Source organism: Streptopelia decaocto (assembly GCF_964273445.1).
Source record: "Streptopelia decaocto genome assembly, chromosome: 1".
Classification (NCBI taxonomy): Eukaryota; Metazoa; Chordata; class Aves; order Columbiformes; family Columbidae; genus Streptopelia; species Streptopelia decaocto.
The window spans coordinates 3,628,633-3,651,563 of NC_138663.1; the positions used below are offsets into that span (position 1 = coordinate 3,628,633).

Here is a 22,931-nt window from a genome sequence, read left to right on the forward strand (position 1 = left end):
GTTCCAAGAAAGCCGCAGAGACTGATTTTGTTCAGGCTCTGAGGGATCTGTCATTTTGGCCATACTAGTTTGGGCTGGAATTAAGCTGATCACCCAGGCCCCAAAAGCTCCATATCTAGATGAGCTAGCCACTAGGCCCACACCTTGAAAGGTCTTAAATGATGTTGTGCAAGGTGTAGCTGCCAGACATCTTCCAGGTGACAGTTTTTGGAGTGATAGAGTTTCTTCAGCAATAATGAAATCAGCCTTTCAAAGCCTGCATGTCCAATCACTGCTGCTTTGTTTCAGCCTCTTAACTTTGCTGTGACTTTACTTTCCTAGGCTTCAAACAAAACTGATCTGAGACATCTTGAGTCCTTTGTTCTTCTGGGAGTTCAAGGTTTCTTTTTCTTATTCTCTCAGTAGTGGTTGAATCCTTTCATGTTGGAATAAATCCTGGGGGACTAGCTGGCTCAAGGCGATTTAAATTGATAACATAATAAAAGACCTTTACCTCTAGGTTACGCAGGCAGGGCAAGGCAACCCAGAGCTGCTGGGATCAGAAGTTGCCATTGTATGATTGTTTCTCAGTAATCTGCATGAACATTTCCATGTGAGTCTCAGCCCAGTCCCACATAGACTGGTGTGCCAGCTCATCCAGAGCCACCACAGGTAGTCTCTTGGGAAATTAGGAGGGGAGCACTAATGAATATATGGCTGGTGATGTTCTTACTGCATTCCACTTGGGTTCTAGCAAAGGGTCAATGATATTAAGTTCTTGCCCACAGAGGCACAGGAGGGGTCTGTGTGGCCAGACAACCTTTTAGACTTTGGGCACCAACAGGGACTTGGAAAATTTTGTCTGAATCTGTTTCAGTTTGGGAACTTGGAAAATTGAGTTTGTTTCAGTCTAGGGCTGCTGCTTTGGGATCTCTGAGAAGAGATACTTGCTGGTGGAAGGCTCCATTCTTCCTTCATCACAGTAGCTCCAGAACAGGCGTGTGGGATGTAGGACTTCTTGTCTGTTCAGAGTGTGCACTGGCTCATGATGCTCATTGCCAAGAACTGCTGGTCTATCCATTGGTGTCATCTTCTGCATGGCACACCTACATTCTGCATTGACCATGCTCAGAACTAAATGTTTGTTAAGCAGAATAGTTTTCCCTTCTCCATTGCTAGCAGCGTATTAATAAGCTGGGAGAATGGATTTAGCCTGAGTGCTAAATCCATCTGAATAACCAAAGCTTTACCTACTCCCCATTCAAGACCAAAAAAAATCACCTTTCCCATTGCCATTCTCATAACCTGAAAATGAACATACTCTCACAAAGGCTTTATGTTAGCCAGGGCTCAGGCCTGTCTGCTGAGCCTTTCTCTCTGGTGGTGCCTAGTGTGAAGAAATAGCTCCAAGTCTTCTCTAGGCGAGGAAAACACAGTGTGGGGGGAGCAGTAAGCATTACGTTTTGTTATCATCCTCTCCTGCTTTGTCACCTGGATTGACCTCCTCTGTTCTTTGTGCTGGTAGAAACAACACTTCAGCATGCATTTGTGTGTCCTTTCAGCAGCTGTCATCTCCAATGAGGCTTCAGATAGCTCATGGAGGAGGCAAGTGTGGGGACCATCTGCATTTGTGCCTGTGTCAAGTGTTTGGTCACAAAACCACTAAACTTATACTAACTACTAGGTCATCAGCAGGTGCTAGAAGTAGCCTAGCATGCCTGTCTGTGTTCAGACATGGTCTGGTGGGTTGGGCAGGACCCTCAGTGATGGAGAACAGCCGTGTAGGACCTTCTCTGGTCTGGGAAGTTAGCAACAGAACAGCATATAAGAAAGACAGGGACAGACTTTTTAGCAGGGCCTGTTACAACAGGACAAGCGGTGATGGTTTTAAACTAAAGGAGGGGAGGTTCGGGTTAGACATGAGGAAGAATCTTTTTACAATGAGGGTGGTGAGACACTGTCCAAGGTTTCCCAGAGAGGTGGTGGATGCCCCTTCCCCGGACACATTCAAAGCCAGGCTGGACGGGGCTCTGAGCAACCTGAGCTGGTGAAGATGTCCCTGCTCATGGCAGGGGGGTTGGACTAGATGCACTTGGAAGGTCCCTTCCAACTCAAAGTATTTTATGAGGGTTCTTCTCCCAAGAATGAACTTGGTGGAAACCAGCCATAAGATTCCTTCATGACCATGGGCAATGAGGTAGCAATGCCAGTGGGTGTTATGAACGACAAAAACATGGGCAAATTTCTTCTTCACAGTTTTTTTTTATGTATGGAGCCCTAATACAGCATGCCCCCAGGGCCAACTGCATCTTTGGTGGGATGGGCAGGAGAGTTTTGCTGTGCCTCTAGAGACAGCATATTTTTTTTTTTTTTTTTTGTGGTGGACTGAAGGCTGTAACTAGACTCTCCTTACACAGGAACTTGGTGACAGAGCGCTCCCCCATCTGCTGATGCTAGGAGAGCAGGCCGTAGAGAGTTAGACTGGAGCGCTACAGTTTCTCTGTAGTCTGCAGAGTGCCTCTTGTGAGTAGTAGTCACCTTCCTCAGAAACCGCGTGCCTTGGGGCCACCCAAGCCCTGGTCTTCACAGCTGGCTCCAAAGACTCCCCGCTTAACCTGACACTTGCATGAGAGATAGTGAGCACTCCCTCCTCTTCACTGACCCAGCCAGCACTGGGATGCAGTTGTCCCTGCATAGTCACCTACCACTTGTGTTGGCATCAGCATCTCATCCCCTACCCCCTCCGCACACACATCCCTCTCCTGAATCGCTGCTTTCTGTTGAAGGAGGATGCTCTCTCTAGCAAGAGGCTCTTTGTCCGACCTCTCCAGTGTAATTCTCTCCTGCTGGTCCAGCTCTGTGGTTCGGCTTAGTATTGTCTTTTCCTTTTTTTTTTTTTTTTTTTTCCTATCTCTTCTTCCCTCCCTCCATCTTTGCTTGCAGCTGGTCTTGGAGACCTACAATGTCCCCGAGCTGTCAGCAGGAGTCAACTGCACCTTTGAAGACCTTTCAGAGATGGATGGCTTGGTGGTGGGCAGTCAGATCCAATGCATCTCGCCAGCTGCCAAAGAGGTGCCCCAGATCATCACAGAGAACGGTGGGTATCCCACAGCTCTTCCATCTCCACAACTTCTCCCTCCTTTCCTCACCTCACACCCCTGTGTCTCTCCTTCTGCTTTGTCCCAAAGCAGAGTTTGGCTCATGGGAGCCTGAGGACAAGGTATCCAAAGCACAGGGAGATGGTGGAATGCTGCGCTGGTGCTCGCTGATGGAGCTGCATGACAGCACACCATAGCATGAGTTGTCTGAATGTATGTGTGTTTATGTGTCCACACGTGTTCAGCTGCAATACCAGGACCTCCGTCAAGGTGCTTATATATGCGACTGTGTTTTCAGACTGCCACCGAGTGGCAGTTGCATATATCTAGCAAAGACAAGAGGTGGATGTGGGATATTTCCTCACCTTTTGCCGAGGCTGGTGTTACACAAACCAGAGAATGAGACCGTACATGCTCTTAACACATCCCATCCTGTGCAGCAGGCGGAAAGTCCTGCAGACCTGAATGATCATGTCTGTAATTTCATCCTGCTCCTCACAGATTTCGATCTGTGTGCTTAGTTCCTTGTCCTTGTCCCTGGCCTTTAGCTGTTCCAGGTTTATTACTGGCTCTCTCTCCCAAAGTGACCCAGCACAGAAAAATACCTAATCCCCAAGGATGGTCCCCTCACCCACAACTTCCTGCCCTTTTCTTTTTCCCCTTTCCTAACAACTTTTCCAGGCACTTTCGAGAACACCTGTGGCTCTTTACAGGGACTTAATTTAAAACTGTCAACCCTGCTGATCACCCCAAGAGGTGCAGAGAGGATGTTGCCATTTTTTATTCTTGGCTTCCTGTGAAATTTTACTGCAAAGTTGGTCTCTGAGGATCCTCAGGCCACAGAAAATGAAGTGACATAAACTGTCCCCATCATCTCCCCCTTGCCCTCCCCAAGCTGCACACAGCTGCATGTCCTCTCCAAAACAAGCCCCCAAAGGGCTGTTACCATTTTCAGGTAGTTATCAGTCATGTTTGCCTACCAAGATAGACGCCAGAAGCTATTTCCTTGCTATGGACATCTGTCCCAGGCCAGGCTATAATCAACCAGCAAACAAAAATAGCAGTGGAAGCTGGAGGCAGGACGAGAGAGAGAGAGATTTATGTGAAGTGTGGTTTCCAGAGAATCTGGGCACCTGTGTCTTGTATCAACTTCAGCACCTGGTGCTCTGCACCTCTGCAAAGCCCAAGTCCACCATGGATAGTGCCAGAAGCTGGATTTGAACCAAAGGGATGTGTGGCTCTGTAGCACATCTGATCTCTAGAGCCATCCAGTCCTCACATTCTGTTTTAAAATATATGCAAGACGCTGGCAAAGTTGTTAAATACGACACGGTTAACAGAGCTGTCAAAGCCGGCGGCAGCAGATGGGCAGCAGAGTCGAGCAGTGGAGGCAAAATGTGTTTAGTGAAGTGCGTGGGGTGTGTGCGTCTGTATGTGTGTGTGTGTGTGTGTGCTTGTAAGTGGGCGAGTGTGCACACGCTGCAATGACTTGTCAAGTTTGCTTTGGCCTGATTGATTAATGAATCTTTCAGGTGAGGAGGAAAGTAATAGAGGTGAAAAGGCCAGCCAGGTTGAAATCTTGAATTAAACATGGGTCCCTTCCCCGCCCAAATTACTACAATTACTGCACCCACTCATTACCCACAGCTGATGGGCTCTGAATAGGGCTTTTGGTGTTGTGGGAAGAGAGAGCAGTTGACTGCCTAGCATGGGAGCAGTGGGAAAGGGAAGGAGGAGATGGCATGCAGAAGCTGAGGTGCAGGTTTTGCTGTGGATGGGTCTGCTATGGAAATGGATTGGTCCTTCTGGAAGTGCAAATGGCTCATGGATGTCCCTCACACCGAGCTGGGTTCTTTGTAGTCAGAGGCTTGGCTGAGTGGAGCTTGGGATGAGTCGAGTGAACCTGGAGGAAGTGTTTACCTGGGAATCTCCCTGTTTCTCAACATTTCCCAGGCTGCAGATAGGGAGCACCTACCTTGTCCTCACTGGTGAGATATATTCTCCTTGCTCATTCCTCCATCCTGTTTTGTCAAGGTATAAACTCTCTTTGGAGGCAGGATCTGGAGGTGGCCTTCTTCAGGCATGGTTGTCCTTGATATTGGGTCCTATTCAGAGATGTTAAATAATGGAGGGAGGAGAAAGTAGATGTTTCGTTATTCCCTCAGGAAAGCGGGTTTGTTTATCCTTCAGGCAGCACATACACAGGCCAACAATGTTTGGGTCCGGCAATCAAATCTTCCTCAGGCCCCTTCCTTCTGAGAACATTAATTGAACCAGCAGCAAGGAAGCACTTTAAGGACATTTGAATTACCTCCTAATTCCAGACATCTACATCCTCTCTTTGAGCTTAGCTTTTCTACTTGGTGACTTCTGTCACCGTATTTGTGTAATTAGTGAGGTATGCTCTAAACTTGTCATTATCCAGCCCAAACTCTGCTCCCAGGTACGATAACTTCTAGTGGTGAAGACATACTCTATCACGCCAGTACCATAAGAGGGGTCAAATGTACCTGTTGGAGAACCAGGCTCTAGAAGGATTTTATTGTACTTCTTACAGCTACTGAGGATAGAATAGCCAACGTACTGTGGGACAACTCCAGGTTCAGACTGGATGGCCAACAGGACTTAACTAGACTAACAAAGCAGTCACACACTGATCTGTCTATTTTTTTCCCCATAGGAGATCATCACATTGTCCAGCTACAGCTCAAGTCCAAGGAAACGGGTATGACCTTTGCCAGCACAAGTTTCGTCTTCTACAACTGCAGCGTCCACAACTCGTATGTTCATTTTCTTTGATATCTGCTTTTCATCTCACCCCTGGATCTGCCACAGAACCCACTGCTGTGTGGGACATGTGTCCCTCAGGAAACTGGTTAGGTGTGGAGATGACCAGGGGTCCGAGTCACCTGGGCAATGCTCAGCATGGTGGGGGTCCCTTCTGGGAAGACCCAGAGTAGTATAGTGGCCATTTGTTCTGCTGATGACCCTCCTTTACAGGAAGGCAATTTCTTGAAGAGTGGTGCATCCTCATGAGTCCTTCATGTAGGGGAACATCCCATCAGTGGGAGTTTGTCAGGGAATCGAGTCAAAAGCAAGGCATGATCTCAGCAAATGGCCTTCTCATCGTCCAATTATTAAGCACTTCCTTGTGGATGGCTGGATCCTGCCCCGACACATGCACCTTCAACCCTCATCCATGCTGTCAGCCCCACCAGTTGGAGCCTGCCCCAAGTGCTTAGCATGGTCTTGGGCCCTCAGATTCGGAAAGTCAGGTGTTGCTTGTTATGGCATGATGTGAACTGAGCAGGCAGCACACAACTGATTCCTTCAAGGCCATCCTTTCCATCCTGCCAGCTCTTTTCCTGCCCTGCACCCCATTCTTGTGGGGTTTGGCTGGCACTTGGGGCTGCTCAGGAGCTGCCCCACCAGAGCAGGTCTGCAGCTTTCCCACAGAAAGATGCTCTTCCATCATGTTGATCCACCCCTGGGGAAGGCTGGGAGGCTTTGTCCCCACCACTGAGCCATCAGAAGTGCCAAAAGCAGATAATTACTGCGGCTCAGCAATTCACAAGGAAAGGCAAATCCTATTTCTGTGTTCCTGCTGCTTTGACAAACAGTGTCAGAAAGCAAATGTTGGGGGGGAGAGCAGGAGAGATGATGGTGTTAAATATTTATGGCATGTTTTGGTTTCTTACTTGACAAACTATAATACACTATCCATTTTTAATTTGATGTATCAGAGCAAGCACTTCTTACCAATTTGAAGAACAGCTCACTGTACCAGAGCTGGAAGTGGATTGGAGTTGAGCGAGATTTCACAGAGACAGGGGAGAGGCTGTGCATGTCTGTTGGGCTCAGCCAAGCTCTACTGGGGGCAATTTCTTTCACTTTTGCCGATTAAAAACCCAGTGGTACATGGCCAGGAAAATTTCCCCCCCTGCCAAGTCCCCTCCAGGTACTTCAGAGCCTGCAACTGCACGAAGATCTCCAACAGTGTGAGCGACCAGGAGTCACTACCATAGACTGCTTTTTTTTTTGTGTAGAGAGCTTTTTATGTCTCAGTTTGGTTGCTGGTCAGCAGACATCATATTAAATTTAAAAACATAATAATAATTAAAAAATAGTATAATGCAAAACCTTGTAAGAAGGCTCTTTACTACACCCTGAGGAGGTGACTTCCTAAATATGCCCTCTGCTTCTCAGGCAGCTGTTGCAATTGTCTTTACATCTCTGCAGAGATAAAGAAAAGAACAATAGATTTAAGATATTTGCAGGAGCTCCATCACCCTGGGTAGAACTCACACTAATAAGCCTATGGTACACAGGGAGACCTTTGTGCATCCTGGCTTGTGTTTGGCCTCTGTATCATGTGTGAGAGTGGGAGGATTAGCCAGAAGGGATTTCTGATGCACTGCCCTCCATGGGCATTACTTCACCCTCCAACCCCTCCCTTTGCCACCTTCTTATGGTGTGGGAAAGACCTTGAGGTGCTGGAGAGAGTTCAGAGAAGGTAATGGAGCTGAGGAAGGGGCTGGAGCACAAGTGTGATGAGAGCGGCTGAGGGACCTGGGGGTTCAGCTGGAGAACAGGAGCTGAGGGGAGACCTTCTGATCTCTGAACTGCCTGAAAGGAGCTTGAAGCCAGGGTGGTCGGGCTCTGCTCCTAAGGAACGAGCAACAGGTTGAGACGAAATGGCCTCAAGTTGCACCAGGGGAGGTTTAGATTGGATAGTAGGAACAATTTCTTCCCAGAAAAGGTTGTTGGGCATTGGAACAGGCTGCCCAGGACAGTGGTGGAGTCACCATCCCTGGAGGTGTTTAAAAGATATGTAGATGAGGTTCTTAGGGACATGGTTTAGTGCCAGTATTGGGTTAATGGTTGGACTTGATGATCTTGAGTGTCTTTTCCAAGCAAAATGATTCTATGTGTTCACACCTTCCAGGGCACTGGTGCAGTTCAGCACGGAGACAGTGAGGATGTAGTGGTTTCCAGCCAGCCCCTTATCTTGTATTTTTTGTTACACTCAGGATTTTGTCATGGGCAAAAAGAGGAATGCCTCTTATATGTGAAACTGAGAACTTGTCGATAGTCAGTTTAAAAGTTATAACAGGGCAACGGAAATAGAACAATAATTCTTATTACTCTATTTACAATTACATGAATGCAATCTAAATTATCTAATTAATACGAGACATTTGTGATCACAGTAACAACCAGGTCAGGCCATGGCATGCCCAGCACCATCCTGAGACCTAATATTGTTAGGTCAGTGCAAAGCCCGTGCCCTTCTGTTAGTGATGGCAAAATCAATGTTCACTGGGGTATATTTACCTCTGGGAAACACTATCAAGGTCTGTCCCATTAGCTGACAGAGCCTGGCTGGCCAAGTGACTACTTTTTCTCTCCATCTCCAGGTGTTTGTCATGCGTGAAGAGCCCTTACCGGTGTCACTGGTGCAAGTACCGCCACGTCTGCACTCATGACCCCAGCTCCTGCTCCTTCCAGGAGGGACGAGTCAAGCTGCCCGAGGTAGGCAGGTGGGAAGTGGGACATGCACGGCATATGTGAACTGCTGATGTCACCTTTTAGGTAGTGTCAGTACATTACCTTGGAAAGTCAGTGCAAGCTCCCAGTATCAAGGGATTGTGATTTTGTACCTGGGACATGGCAACCCTGGCTGTACATACAGACTGGGGAACAAGGGCCTGGAGACCAGCTCTGCAAAGCGGGATCTGGGGTTTCTGGTTGACGGCAAGTTGAACATGAGCCAACAGTGTCCCTGGAGCCAAGAGGGACCCGTGTCCTGGTGCATCCAGCACAGCGTCACCAGCTGGGCAGGGAGGGGATTGTCCTGCTCTGCTCTGCGCTGGGGTGGCCTCACCTGGGGCATTCACTGTGTGCAGGGCTGGGGACACAGGAGAAAAAGGAGATAAAGTTACTGGAGAGTGTCCAGAAGAGGCTACGAAATTGGTGAAAGGTTTGAAGGGGAAGCCGTATGAAGAACGGCTAAAGTCACTTGGTTTGTTCAGCCTGGAGAAGAGGAGACTGAGGGCAGAGCTCATGGGGCTGCAGCTTCATCACAAGGGGAGCAGGAGGGGCAGGGCTGAGCTCTTCTCTTTGGTGACCAGTGACAGAACCCAGGGAATGGCAGGAAGATGTGCCAGGGGAGGGTCAGTTGGACATGAGGAAAAGGTTCTTCACCCAGAGGGTGCTGGACACTGGAACAGGTTCCCCAGGGAGGTGTCACGGCCCCAACCTGACAGTGTTCAAGAAGAGACTGGACAACGTCCTCAGACACATGGTGTGAACTGTGGGGTGTCCTGTGCAGGGACAGGAGTTGGACTTGATCCTTGTGTGTCCCTTCCAACTCAGGACATTCTATGAGTGAAATGAAGGGGAAACACTGGACATGCCATTAGGTGGCCTCTGAAAATATATCCTAGGCTGCTGAGATCTGAGGAGGATTTAGGGTTATATCCACAGTGTCAGTGGGTTTCAGACGTGCTTCGAACACTTCTGTGGCTTTGTGGGTTTGGTATCTAATGGCCAGTGTATCAAATTGCCTCCAGATGAGGCCAGGGAATGCCTCATTGCCAGTCGCTGAGCTGAACTGGGCCTTAGGGCTTAAGAGAGCTGGCTGCTCTGCTGCAAACGCTGTCTGGCTCGTATTGTAACTAATGAGCACTTGCAGACAAGTGGAGCTCAGGAGAATACAAATAGGAAGCCACTTAATTACTTCCTGGTCAGGAACAGTCTGAAAGCATCCTGACCTGTCTAGTAAATGACCTGAGATGGTTCCTTGTTTGCCTGTCCCAAGGGACTTGTGACCATTAAGAGATCTGATATCTGCTGCACCGCTCAGCACAGAAGCAGCTGCTGGACTCTCTGGCAATGTGCGTTGCATTTGGAGGATGAAATCCCCACTGCTCCCTGCATTGCCTGCTGGATCTGGTGTCTGTAATGTGTCCCTTCATGTACCCCCAGCCCATGACCCAGGCAAGCCCGTTTACTGGACCAAATGACACAAAGGAGCTGGTGAAGGGTCCAGAGCAGAAATCTGATGGGGAGTGGCTGAGGGACCTGGGGGTTCAGCCTGGAGAGCAGGAGACTAAGGGGAGACCTTCTTGCTCTCTGCAACTGCCTGAAAGGAGGTTGGAGCCAGGGGGAGTCAGTCTTCCAAATAACAAGTGACAGAATGAGAGGAAACAGCCTCAAGTTGCACCAGGGGAGGTTTAGATTGGATAGTAGGAAAAAAATCTGTTCCTGGAAAGGGCTGTGGTGCATTGGAACAGACTGCCCAGGGAAGTGGTGGAGTCACCATCCCTGGAGGTGTTTAAAAGACATGTAGATGAGGTTCTTAGGGACATGGTTTAGTGCCAGTGTTGAATTAACAGGCCAACTTGATGATCCTGAGGATCTCTTCCAACCAAAATGATTCTATGATTCTGTCACAAATGTGTAGTGTCTTCACACTCCTGTAGCATCCTCTGTTCCCTCCCACCCCTTCGTTACGTGCTGCTTGAGATGTCACATATGTGGTGGTTGAGATGTCCTGGAGCAGACATCCTGAACTGCTGTGGCATTGAGACAGGCCATAAATATTCATAAGCAGGGAGAGTTGCCAGTTATTCATCTACCAGGATTTAGCATTTGCTGTAAACCTACTGGAAAGCTTACTGAGGACCTGTGTAGTCTTGACACCCTCTACTCCATGGTGAAGTGGTGCAGGAAGACAACCCAGGGTTCAGCTCTTCTGATTGGCTCTCCCAACCAGACAGGACCTACTCCTTCACATGGAGCCTTGGCAGAGTTTGGCCAGTCGTGCTGGCCATAGGTCTCTGTGCTTTCTACTTCAGGAATTGGAGAGACCTCAACATCTTGCTCAGGTGGCATTCCCTGGGACACTCTGTCTCACCTTCCTGCTGTGCAATGCCACCACCATTTATCTACTCTGGTAGACTCCTCTGGTGAGTCTCGTGTACCAAACACAGGACTCACCTTCTCAGTTCTCAGGAACCCCCTCCACAAAATGAAGGGCCTACAAATCACAATGTAACTCCTCCCTCAAACTATATCACGTCCCTGGTATTTCCGACACTTGCTCCCATAAGAAAGGAGGTCACGAGAAGTTCTGTGTCATCCCAGTTCCTTACGAGACAGACAGGGGATTGGCAGAGCCCCAGTCTTTCTCTCTGCCAAGGTCCTGGTTTGAAGAACTGGGAAGGAGGCGGTGGACTCATTGTCACCTTTCATTGGGTTCCTTTCTCTCTGAAAGGTATAATCTTCAGACTAGGAGACAGCTCCAATCTGGGGGGACTTGACCTGTCAGCTGAGATTCCTCTTTCTTTCTTCTATCCACTTTAACAGAGGATTTCCTACAGAGTTTCAAATACTCCCCCTCTGATCTTGCAAATCTGCTCTGTGTGATCTGCAAGGCAGCAGGAAGAGACACAAACCTGACCTCAGAGGACAACTATTGATCTACAAGGCAATGATAGCATCGTGTGACATACGTGTCACATTGGTCACTGCTGATGAGGGTGGCAGCCCTCTTGGCTTCTGCAGCAAGATCATCTCTGGGCACCAACTTCTTTCCCATGGGAGACAACTTTTGGCACTCAGCTGCTCAGCTCAGGAGCTGGTTTTGTTGTCTGCTGCACAGAAGAAACATTTCTCAGCACTGGAATGACTGGACAATATCTGCAAGAATAATGGTCTTGCAAAACTCAGAACTTTCAGAGATGCTTTCTGCCTAGCAATGTGAGAAATGTCCTGTAGCTTCAGGGTCCTTCTCATTGCTGTCCCTGTGTTTTGGCCCTCAAGAGCACTAAGGATGGGGATGGATGGCATCTCAAGTGCATTCTGACAAACACAGATTTACATTTATTCTGTGACTGCAAAGGTTCTGTCAAATGGCACTTAGAACAAATGCTACATATATCTCCCACACTTCTCTTAAGAAGCCATCTTCTCAGTGACTCATCTCACTGAAATTTCCACTGTCTATTTTTTTACTTTCACCTTTAATTCTTTCCTTTTCTGTCCTGTACCATTGCCTATTCATCAAGTGGGTTCTTTGAACAAAAGAAGCTATTTGGTGTCCCAAAGCCAAACCTGGCTCTTCTTTGCCCATCCAGACTTCCACCACTTCCCAATGACATAACATGACTCAAAAGGTCAAAAGGACCGAGAGCCATTTCCAGACTTCCAAATGACATTTTTAGTAGTGCTCAAAACATACCATCACCCTGAGTGGCCCTATTTTTACTGGCCTTCCATCTTCTTCTGCAATGTTCCTTTCCATTCTTTCCTCTACAAGCACTTGGTCCCCAGGAGGATGAGGAGGGGAGGTGTTTGCTACCATCCAGGCATGAGGACCTGCTAAATCAGTAGGTCTCAAGCAGGTCCTGATGGGAAATTGTACAAGCAGCATGGGATGGTTGGACCATTCCATTAGCAGTCCTTCCATGAGTCTGCTGAGCAGATTAGTGTGGCCAGCTTCCAGGATCGTACAGTTTGATTGCATCAAGAGACTCTTTGCCAAGCAAACAAATATTGGTGTTACTCTGTCATACGGACTGGTGCCAGAAACTCCTTCCCTCTGTAATCATCATTGCTGGCATGCCAAGCCCACTCCCTTCCCCCATACTATGACCTTCACCATCTCTTGCTGATATACCCACCTTCAGGTGATTTTTTTTTTCTCTTTGCCTGTACAGCATCTTGCCATTGTGTTGGCTGATGCTCCCCTGCCTCTCCATCTGGCCTGGACTGCAAATGGATCAATTGAGTTGGTACCCATCACCCCTGGACCAGCCTGGAGCACTTTGAAGAGAGGCTTTTGCCCTTGTGTACTTCTGACTCCATTTTCTTAACACATCTCAAAAGTTTTGAGATTCCCATGGGCTTACCTGCCTTCCTTTCAGATCTTTTTCATATGGTCTGAGAAGATCCTGGGGTTTTTTTTACATTTTTATTTCTTGTAGTATGAGTTGCTGATTAATGCAGAGTGCAGGATTTGAGACAGGTCCAGTGGGACAGCAGAAAGGCTTTGGCCATGACCCACACTATCCAGAAGATAAAATTCAGTTTCTATCTGTACAACCTGTGATCCACCATTCAGGGAGACCTTTGATGGATAGTTGTGATCAGTCAGCCCCAAACTGGGACAGGTCAGCTGTCCTACCACCACCTGGCAAAATTAAACCAGAGACGGAGAAAGGACAGAAAAAGCACGTCCCTTGTTGTCAACAAGGACCCACGACTTTCTTATTTGTCACTTGTCAAGTGCTCAGTGAATCAGCTCAGCCCATATTGGAGCTGAATCAACTAGTTTGGAAGCCTTGGGAAAGCCCTTGTTTGCTCCTGGTGAAGAACTCCAGTGTGGTCATAAAGCAAGAGTATTTATGATTATGGCACTGAACTCAGTCAAACAGGGTTGATGATGTCTCGGGATGATTTGCGACTGAAATACTTCACCTTGGCGTATAATTTCCCTTTACAGCAGGTTTTCGAAAGCCAGGTCCACTAGCTTGAAATATACTGAGCGACTTCTTGCTTTATAAAAGGCAGCTGATATTATTGCTATTGAGGGCGGGAAGGGAAAGTATGAGGAAAAAAATATACATTTTAATACTGAAATGGATTGTTGCTGTTGTTATTTTCCCAAAGAGAGCTGGCCAAAAGCGGAGATAGTTATTCTCAAAGATAGAGGGGAACAGATCAAGCTTTTGTTTATTTTCTTAACCATCTTGTCTCTGCCTTTGACATTTGTTTTTGACCGTAGATAAAGTCATAGTGCAGGCTTAATGTTGCACCTCAAAGCATCACATTACAGACTTACACACCATGACTTTAACCCTTACTTACTTGACAGAATCACCAAGTAAGAGAGTTCAGCCGTTTTCTTCTTTAAATGGGCAAGGCAGTCAACAAGTAGTGGAGGGAAACTGAGGCACAGAGGAATGAAAGAAATTGATCTCAGGATCTCCAGTGTGATAGAAGCTGCAGAAGCAGCACCTCTCTCTCCTGATACCTATAACCCAATACATCTGATTGCATTGTCCATCTCATCTTTGTACACACCTGCTTTGATCCAGCAGGGTAGTTTTCATGTCAGTGTTTCACAGACATCTGTATAAGGCTGGGTAAGCTGGGGTAGCCTGCTTGAGTTGATGGGATAAAGAATTAAGTCTTCTTTTGTGCCGCCTTCTTCTCTAAGATGAACACTATCTTGTTCTGGGTCTTGCAAGGATTTTAGCTTTGTGTGGGCAAAAAAAAAGAGGGAAAAAAATGGCAAAAGCCAAAAGCAAGCCTAGATAACAAATCTGTTATCCGCTGGGTTCAAAAGATACATAATAATTTAATTACCTTGAAGAAGGTTTTCGTCTTTCGCTGCTCAGCCCATTTGCATGTACGTGTGTTTTTTTTCCTCTCCCAAACAAGCTTTTTATTGAAAGGATTTTCATCTGCTGCCTAAAATGAGAACAGAAGAGAAGATCTTGCACCAAAGTGTTTTATGTCGACTTGTACGTGCTAATGACAGTAAAGCCCACATAAAAGAAACAACTGCTTCAAATATTAATTTGTCAAAAGCTATGGAAAGCCGTGTGAGCCGCATGCTGGTGAGCAGCTGCTGAGGAGCAGAGCATCAGTTCACGCAGCCCTTGCTTGTGCCTTGTGCTGAACGCAGAGCTGTACCAGCAGCCTCTGCAGTGGAGAGCACTGATTTAGCTCACTGGCCTCTTGTCCTTCTTGGGGATGGCATTTGTGGGAAACGAGGAAGAATGGAGGGGAAAAAAGAAAGCAGGGAGTGGGAATGACAGCTCAACCTGAACTTGCAGACATCTAGGAGGCAGTTGGACAATGTCCTTAATAACACCCTGTAACGTCTGGTCAGCCCTGAAGCGATCAGGCAGTTGGACTAGATGATCACTGTAGGTTCCTTCCAACTGGAATATTCTATTCTGTTCTGTTCTGCTCCTCTCTGCAAGTCTCTTCTCTCAAGTAACAACAGATAGGAGGAGAGGAAATGGCTTCAAGTTTCTCCAGGGGAGGTTTAGATTGGATATTAGGAAAAATCTCTTCCTAGAAGGGGTTGTCAGGTATTGGAACAGGCTGCCCAGGGAAGTGGTGGAGTCACCATCCCTGGAGGTGTTTAAAAGACACATCGATGAGGTTCTTAGGGACATGGTTTAGTGTCAGTGTTGGGTTAACGGTTGGACTCAATGATCTTGAGGGTCTTTTCCAACAGAAATGATTGTATGATTCTATAATGCTGACCCCTCCTCATCATGGACTTCGTAGTAAGCTCAGCAGTGCCCTTCCCCACCCTGCTGGTGCATTTCAGTCTGGCTCGGGGAGGGCTTTGCCACAGGGTCTCAAAAAGCAGGCAGGTTTTTGAGGCCCCAAAGTTTCCTGCTTTATCGTCTTTGCAAGGTGCAGAAGAAAGCACCATGCCCACCTCCTCCCAAAATGCACCCTGGTGGGAATGCCTGAGTGGCTGCACTGGGGAGGGGGTAGAGGACCTGCTGGGCTGTGAGGTCATGGTCATGGTCAACTCCTTGCTCCCTTGCATGGACAAACCTTCTGGTGATGCAACTTCAGCTGTTGCTGTGGCAACTGCTCGATTTCCCTCCCGCTCTGGTTTCCAGCCTCCCTCAACCTGGCCAGAGAGACAGCTGCTGAAGCATCAGAATGGGGAGGAGAGAAAACCCATCTCTGCTCAAATTAATGTATCTCTCATTTCTCAGGGACTCTAATAACAGTTACAGCGAGGCCAACACCGAAGTGCTGAATCCTTCCTCACTCGTCGATTATCCACTCACTTATTCTGGCACCTGTCTATCGTTAAGGGGAGGGGGTGAGGTGTAGTTTCTATGGCAACTGCAGGCAACCTGCTGCCTTCAAGTGCTCTGAGCAGGCAGGGGGACCGGCAGGAGAGGTGAGGGGATCAGAGGCAGCTCTGCACATGCAGCTGCTGCGGGCAGCGGCAGCCACCCCATGCAGGTGGGATCTGGCGTAGCCATGCATGCATTTCACAGCACCTGCTTTTAAGCAGCATGGGGGTCTTTTTGGTGTTTATCATCTATTTAGCTCTTAGAAGTGTTTCCAAGCACGTGTGGTGGAGTTCAGTCTTGTCAACATCCTGTCCAGGGAGAGGCAGGGGTGATGTGGGAGGAGGCTGTATCTGATGGTTTGGATCCAGCTGTGGCTCAGGGCATCTGGTGATTTGACTTTTCGGGCTGTGGCACTTCAACCCCCCTCCTCTGTTACAGCCTTTTCCAAGAAATGAATAAATATTATGTAGTGGGTAGATCCTCTTCAGAGGGGGTGCTTCACAAAATGATAAGAGGAAATAAAACACAAAAATTAGAGGTCAGGCAGAAAGTTTTCCCTTTGTTCATGGAGTCCTGCTAGAGCATGGAAATACTGCTCAGAAGCAATACCAGGTAATGTATGAGGCCAAGGATTATATATTCAACAGATGAGTGTTTTATTCTTGTCTCTGAGCTGGCTTGGACACGTTCACCTTTCTGTGCCCTTGTTTCTCTCACACCCTCTTCTGATTTGGGTGAGCACTTTCTCTTAACAGGTGCTAGTACAGTACTTAGTACCTGGAGCTGTGATCTTGCAGTGAGGGCAGTTCATAAGAAGTCTTTGAGCACGTACAAACAAATTAGATAATTTGCAATTGTTTGCAAGTCATACTGACTTGCACGGGTGTGAAGAAAAAGATGTAAAGCCTGTGTTAAGTGGCTTCTTCTGTTATTTTTTGGGTACCTTTTGTCATCTCTGAGCCTTCCTGCTCTGCAGTCATCCAGCTGGCAGGGGAAATGGCTGGTAACTTGTTCAATTTCCTCATTCACTTTTAGCAGGATTTCTGATCATTATGTTGGTGGATCTACAGGACATCTGTCCCTGGTGCAAGACAGATCATAGAATCATTTTGGTTGAAAAAGACGTTTAAGATAGTAGGTTAATTACTACTGCCAAGTCCACCTCTAACCCATGTCCCTCAGAACCTCATCTACATATCTATTAAACCCCTCCAGGGATGCTGACTCCACCACTTCCCTGGGCAGCCTGTTCCAACACCTGACAACCCTTTCTCTGAATAAGATTTTCCTAGTATTCAATCTAAACTTCCCCTGGTGCAATTTGAGGCTGTTTGCTCTCATCCTGTCACTTACATGGGAGAAGAGACCAACTCCCACCTTGCTACAACCTCCTTTCAGATAATTGTAGATGAGGTTATACAGACAAATTTCCACATCCATCATGTCTCTCTTTGTTGAGATCTCCAACCAAATCATAACAGGAACTGAGAATTACTGGAAAAAGGCCTCCCTGTGTGAGGTTCATCCTACTTCAATATACATCTTGTTTTCTTTGAGTTTAGCTTCTCCAGCCATCAAGGACCTGTTCATGTAATTTCTAGGAGCAACTCAGGGAAGTTAGTTTGAATGGAAATACAAGAAGCATCTGACACTCAATATTATGTACCTGCTAAAAATTACTTGTAACTGTTGGGCTGCTCATCTTCGTAATGAAAGATTATTTATCCCACAGGCCAAAGTGATCCCAGAATGCAACAGGGTAATATTCATCTGTCCCCACCAACACAGCACCCTTGAAATAACATCAGGAAAGGGTGCCATTGTGATACCTTGAGTGGCTACAGGATTTTTCTTACTATCTAGACATTTGTTAGGACTGCTAGGATCTGTGTGGCACCCTGCAATTTGAGGTGAAGGTAGTTGCTCAAGACGAAAGACAATCCCTCATTCAGACTTAGTGTGGGGTGGTGGCCTGTCTCTGAAGAAGAAAGATTTTGCTGTTCTCCATCAGCTGCACTCACTGCTCTGGACATGCAAGCTTTTGGGACCTGGCCAAGGAAAAACATTCTCAGGATGTTGAAGCTGCAGATAAGAGGTAACACTGGAATGTGTCTCCTGTCCTGCTTGGGGCATCTCCAGCAGGCTGAGCCCAGACCCTCCTTCACCGCCTTGGCTTTGCACATGAATCCATTTGCTTTGGCTTGGACGTTATCTCATGCTGTCATGGATCTTGGAGAGAGGGAGGATGACAGGAGCCATGATATCATTGTCCTGACCTTCCCACTGTGGAAGCCAAAGTAATGTGTCTCTCTGGGCTTCTGTCCTGGTTTCCAAAGGAAGCAGGATTGCGTCAATATGGCCTGCATGTGCACCTCTGTTACTCTGTCTGCTCTGTTGACTTCTGAACCCATCGACCATTCTGGGCCATTCTTAGCTGGGCCAAAGTCTGGAGCTCCCAAAGATACCAGCTTCCTGCTAACTTTGTAAAAATGGGCAGCATTACAGGAGAAACAGGCTTTCATTCACCTCTTAGGAAGGAAGTGCTACAGCTTGGACTCAGTCCTTGTTAGACACAGAAAACCCCATGTGAGAGTGTTGTCATGACAGTTCCTGTCACTTCTGAGGGAGCCTTGGTTGGAGAATGTCCTCTACATGTGCGATACCCATTTGTGAGTAATAGCTTTGTTGGGGAGCAACATGCCAGTGTCATTACTACCTACGTGAAGGAGCAGTAAGGGGTACTATTGCAATATTCAAAATTTCCAGCCTCACTGGGCTGCTGAGGTGCCGTGCATGGATGTGCAGTGCTTTGGTATACAAGGAAAGTCTTCTGAACTTCAAATGGAAGTCCTTACAGAAGGACAGGAGGCTGGCTAGGCAGAAGGATGCCAATTTTTGTAGTAATAATTAGAGAAGAAATTTACTACTGCTTGATAGGCTGCTTGTGCTCTGCTCAGTGCTCTCCATGGCTTTGCACAATCCAGCTTAACTATGTTTTATTCTGAAGGGCTGTTTTACCTAACCAGGTTTTTTTTTTTTTAGCTAATTACAGCCTTTGTCTCTGTAAATACATGGTTACCTTGTCTCTTGCATGTACTCCACCTTCCTCCATGCACACATTCATATTTCTAGTGATTTCAAAACCAGGCAGTTACTCAGGAAAAACAAGAACTGAAAATTCTTGCATGTCTCCAGTAGCCCCACTCCTTTGAACAGATGGACCTAATGATACAATCATCTACTATTTTTGTCACTAGTCCACTCCCTTCATCCAGTGACCAGAAGGCTCCTGCTCTCTGGATCATTACTTTTCCTTCTCAGAGTGTGTCAGAGCAGCAAAGGGCTGAAAGAAAGCTAACTTTGTGTCTCTATTTAAAAAAGATAAATGTGACGCTTGGATAATTATGGCAACCTGACCTTGATCCTCGTGAAATAATGGACCGGCTGAGAAAAGCTCTATTAATAAAGAATTAAAGGAGGGTAAGATCATTATTGTTGATCAGCAGAGATGTGTGGACTGACTTCAGAGGTAGAACAGTCCTAGGTCGGGGATCCAGCTCTCAGCAGACCAGGGTCAGTTCTCAGTGTTGCCTACATGACCTTGGGGGAGTCACTTTGCTCCCGATCAATGGGATTCAGCAGCGAGCCATGTGAGAAGAGGTTAGTTTTTACACCTTAATTTAGCTTCTGCTTTTTGAATAGCTGCTCTCTGGTGATCAGCATCACTCATTGCTCTCCAGCCTTCACAACACTGATGCCAGGGACCCAAGAGGCTGTGGCAACCAAGCTAATGATCTGCTGCTGATCTGTTGGTCTCCCTCCATCAGTGGGATCTGTATACTGATCTATACATTGAGGCATGTAGCTACTAGAGCGGCCAGAGCCTCAACAGGGCCAAATCTCTTCTACAGACTGATCAGCAGCGTCCAGGGCAACCACCTTTTCCCAGGCACCAGCATCACTTGCAATATTGGATAAAAGAGGGATGGTATTTCCTCCTGAGTGCATGGAAGACTTTTAACTAGAAAGGAGCCACCAGAAGTAACAGCAATGCAAGGACTCAATTGCTCCTTTGTTGTCTCTGCAGATGTTTACACTTCCCATAAATCCTGTTGCTTTCTCCTCATCAGCTGCCTTTAAAGTTCTGAGCATTTTCTTCTTGTATTATTACTTTTGCTGTGCCAATAAATAAGCACACCATCAATCAAACTAACAACATTGTAAACTTAGGAAGTGCGGATAAAATATATGGTGCATTAAAAAATTCTTTGACCGGGTGAGCTTTTTTGTAGCTGGTTTGATTGCTGCTGGTGCCGATGTAAATTTGGGGGAAGTATATCCAGAAATTTATGGAGCTTGGAATCCTGCCTACAAAACATTGACCTGATTCCACTTTATATCCTAATAACGTTCCCCAGCACTGTTAGTGTAAATTTTAAATATAATTTTATGATGCTAAGAATTAGTGGTGTAATAATGTAAACACAACATGGACTGTAACTCACCCCTTCCCCTCCTGCACTGGGAATGCTAAACTCCTTCTCCAGATTATCCTGGGGCTGGGAAGTTGTGCAAGAGCTTAAAAGTGATTCATTGAAGGAACCACCTTGTCATCCCTGGAGCCCAAAGCCCTCTGTTTGCAGCAGTACAGAGTAGCTGCTAAACTCTCATCTTCATCTTTTGTTTTGTTGGTTGCTTGCCTATTTTTCCTCTTTTTTCCTCTTCCTTCCTTTTCTTTCTCTTCTTCTGTTTCGTTTTGATTTTTAATGTCCTTTAATCTAATCTAACAGAGCATCCAGATGCTGTGGTCTGGATATCTTTATAAAGACTCAATCTCTTTCTCTCAAATCTTACCCTCTTGACTTGATTACAGCACAGAGTGGGAGGGTGATAAAACCACAGGGGACACAGAGAAAATGGTACATTGTATCTCAGCAGAGCAGACGAACAAGGGACATGTTGTATTTACATAATATGTGAGTAAATAACAATCTGAGTATCATTTCTTGTGCGGTCACAAAGGGCTTGAGTAAGTTATGGTCCTGTGCTTCTTTTGACTGAGATAATTTTCTTCATAGTAGCTTGTGTGGGGCTCTGTTTTGGATTTGTGCTGTAAACAGTGTTTGTGATACAGGGATGTTTTAGTTATATCTGAGCAGTGTTTACACAAAGTCAAGGCTTTTTCTACTTCTAACACCACCCCGCCATTGAGTAGTTTGGTGGTGCACAAGAAGTTGGGAGGGGACACAGCTGGAACAGCTGACTCTAACTTACCAAAGGGATATTCCATATGATATGACGATATTCTGAATATATAAAGCTAAGGGGAGAAGAAAGAAGGGGTGATGTTCAGAGTTATGGTGTTTGTCTTCTCAAGTAACTATTACACATGATGGAGCCATGTTTTCCTGGAGATGGCTGAACACATGCCTGCTGTTGGGAAGTAGTGAATGAATCCCTTGTTTTGCTTTGCTTGTGTGCGAAGCTTTTGTTTTACTTGTTAAACTGTGTTTATCTCAATCCACATGCTTTCTCATTTGTACTCTTCTGCTTCTTTTCTCCATCGCACCACAGAGGACTGAGCGAGTGGCTGTGTGCTGATTAGCTGCCATCTGGGGTTAAACCACAATAGTCCCCATTTAAGTTCACTTTGTGATCATGTTCCTTCCTGACAAGATGGCTTAGATAAGGCACAAAGATGGTTGCAGAATAAAGCATATTTAAAAGAAAGTCTGAAGTTGAGGATGAAGAAATTGATTTTGATGGCAGGAGAAAGGGGAGCAGGATGATTTGAGATGAGTAGTAGTGGAACTGGTTATGGCAGCTATGCCTTGTCTTGAATAGAGGTGACTTCTACTTTTCTGGGAAAGGAAGGGTGAGAATCCATTGCCAAGAGTTGAGTGTATCTTACTAAACATATCTACAATGCAGTCAGCAATAGATGAGCTCTAGGTTCCTTCTGTAGGAAGTGGAGATCCAGTCAATGCTACCAGGGATTGTGAGGGAGCAGTATGAAGGAGAAGCGGGAAAGATTCCCTCATCTGAATGGTCTGGATAACAAGAGATGCATTGGGGAAGACAAGTGAACTGGGACACCAATGTAAGGTGGAGACTGTTGATAGGTAGGTGTGTCATTGTATTAAACCCTCAAAGATGTTCTGCCAGTTACCATGTGGGATGTCTAACAGTTGGGATAGATGAGACTCATTTCCCTTTGGAAAATGGGAAACATTTTGATGAGACTTGAGCTCATGATACTAGCCATGAACAGAGGCAGAGTGTGAAGCTGTACAAAATAAGGTTAGGAAAAACACCATTTCACCCTGCAAGTTTCATCCCTAGGAGAGGATGATAACTCAGAGACTCTGGTTGGTCTCCAGCTTTGACTGGAAAATAGCATGGCAGAATCCATGAAAAACCATAACTATATATGTATGAAGCACCATAAAGGAACCAAACTAATTAGTTCAGGGCTAAAACCACATAGCCTCAGAGAGGTTTCATCACCCTCTTCAGCAGAACTCTTGTGATGGCTCTCATTGGGGCTTCATTCGGATATTGCTGTGATGAAGACCATAACACATACATGAGAGAAAAGGGGAGAAAGGGTTCTCATATTTCTGTGACTTCATTATTTCTGCAAGCTACAGCAAAACACATTTGCAGGCATTCTACAAGGAGTTATAAATAGGGAAAATTAAACTACCATCGACCCAATGAGTACAGCTCATTTCATGTGGTGTTTTCGCTGCAAAGCTCTCTGACTTGATAACTGGCAAAATTTGGTGATTTGAGGTGTGCATCGCTGCTGATATGAGTAATTGGCAAGGGTGGAGGATATTATTTTAAAAAGACTGACTCATTTGAAAGCATTTAAGGAACAGAATGAAGCTAGACATGCAAAATGAATCAACAAGAGCCTGCTTTCAGATGTGTTGTCCTGGTACAGATTAAACTCCATTTTTGCTCTAGAATCTGAACCAGCTCCCTTTAGAATCAGGCGAAAGGCTTA

General features: G+C 46.4%; 1 protein-coding gene across 2 annotated transcripts in view; it reads left to right on the plus strand.

The window, feature by feature from the left end:
• PLXNA4 (plexin A4) overlaps positions 1 to 22,931 on the plus strand; it is a 493,956-nt gene that overhangs the window by 372,209 nt on the left and 98,816 nt on the right. For both annotated transcript variants that reach the window (XM_082068193.1, XM_082068191.1), the window contains exons 7-9: positions 2,923 to 3,076; positions 5,758 to 5,857; positions 8,495 to 8,609. In XM_082068193.1, coding sequence (XP_081924319.1) covers positions 2,923 to 3,076; positions 5,758 to 5,857; positions 8,495 to 8,609 — 369 coding nt within the window. The remainder of the gene's footprint in view (positions 1 to 2,922; positions 3,077 to 5,757; positions 5,858 to 8,494; positions 8,610 to 22,931) is intronic.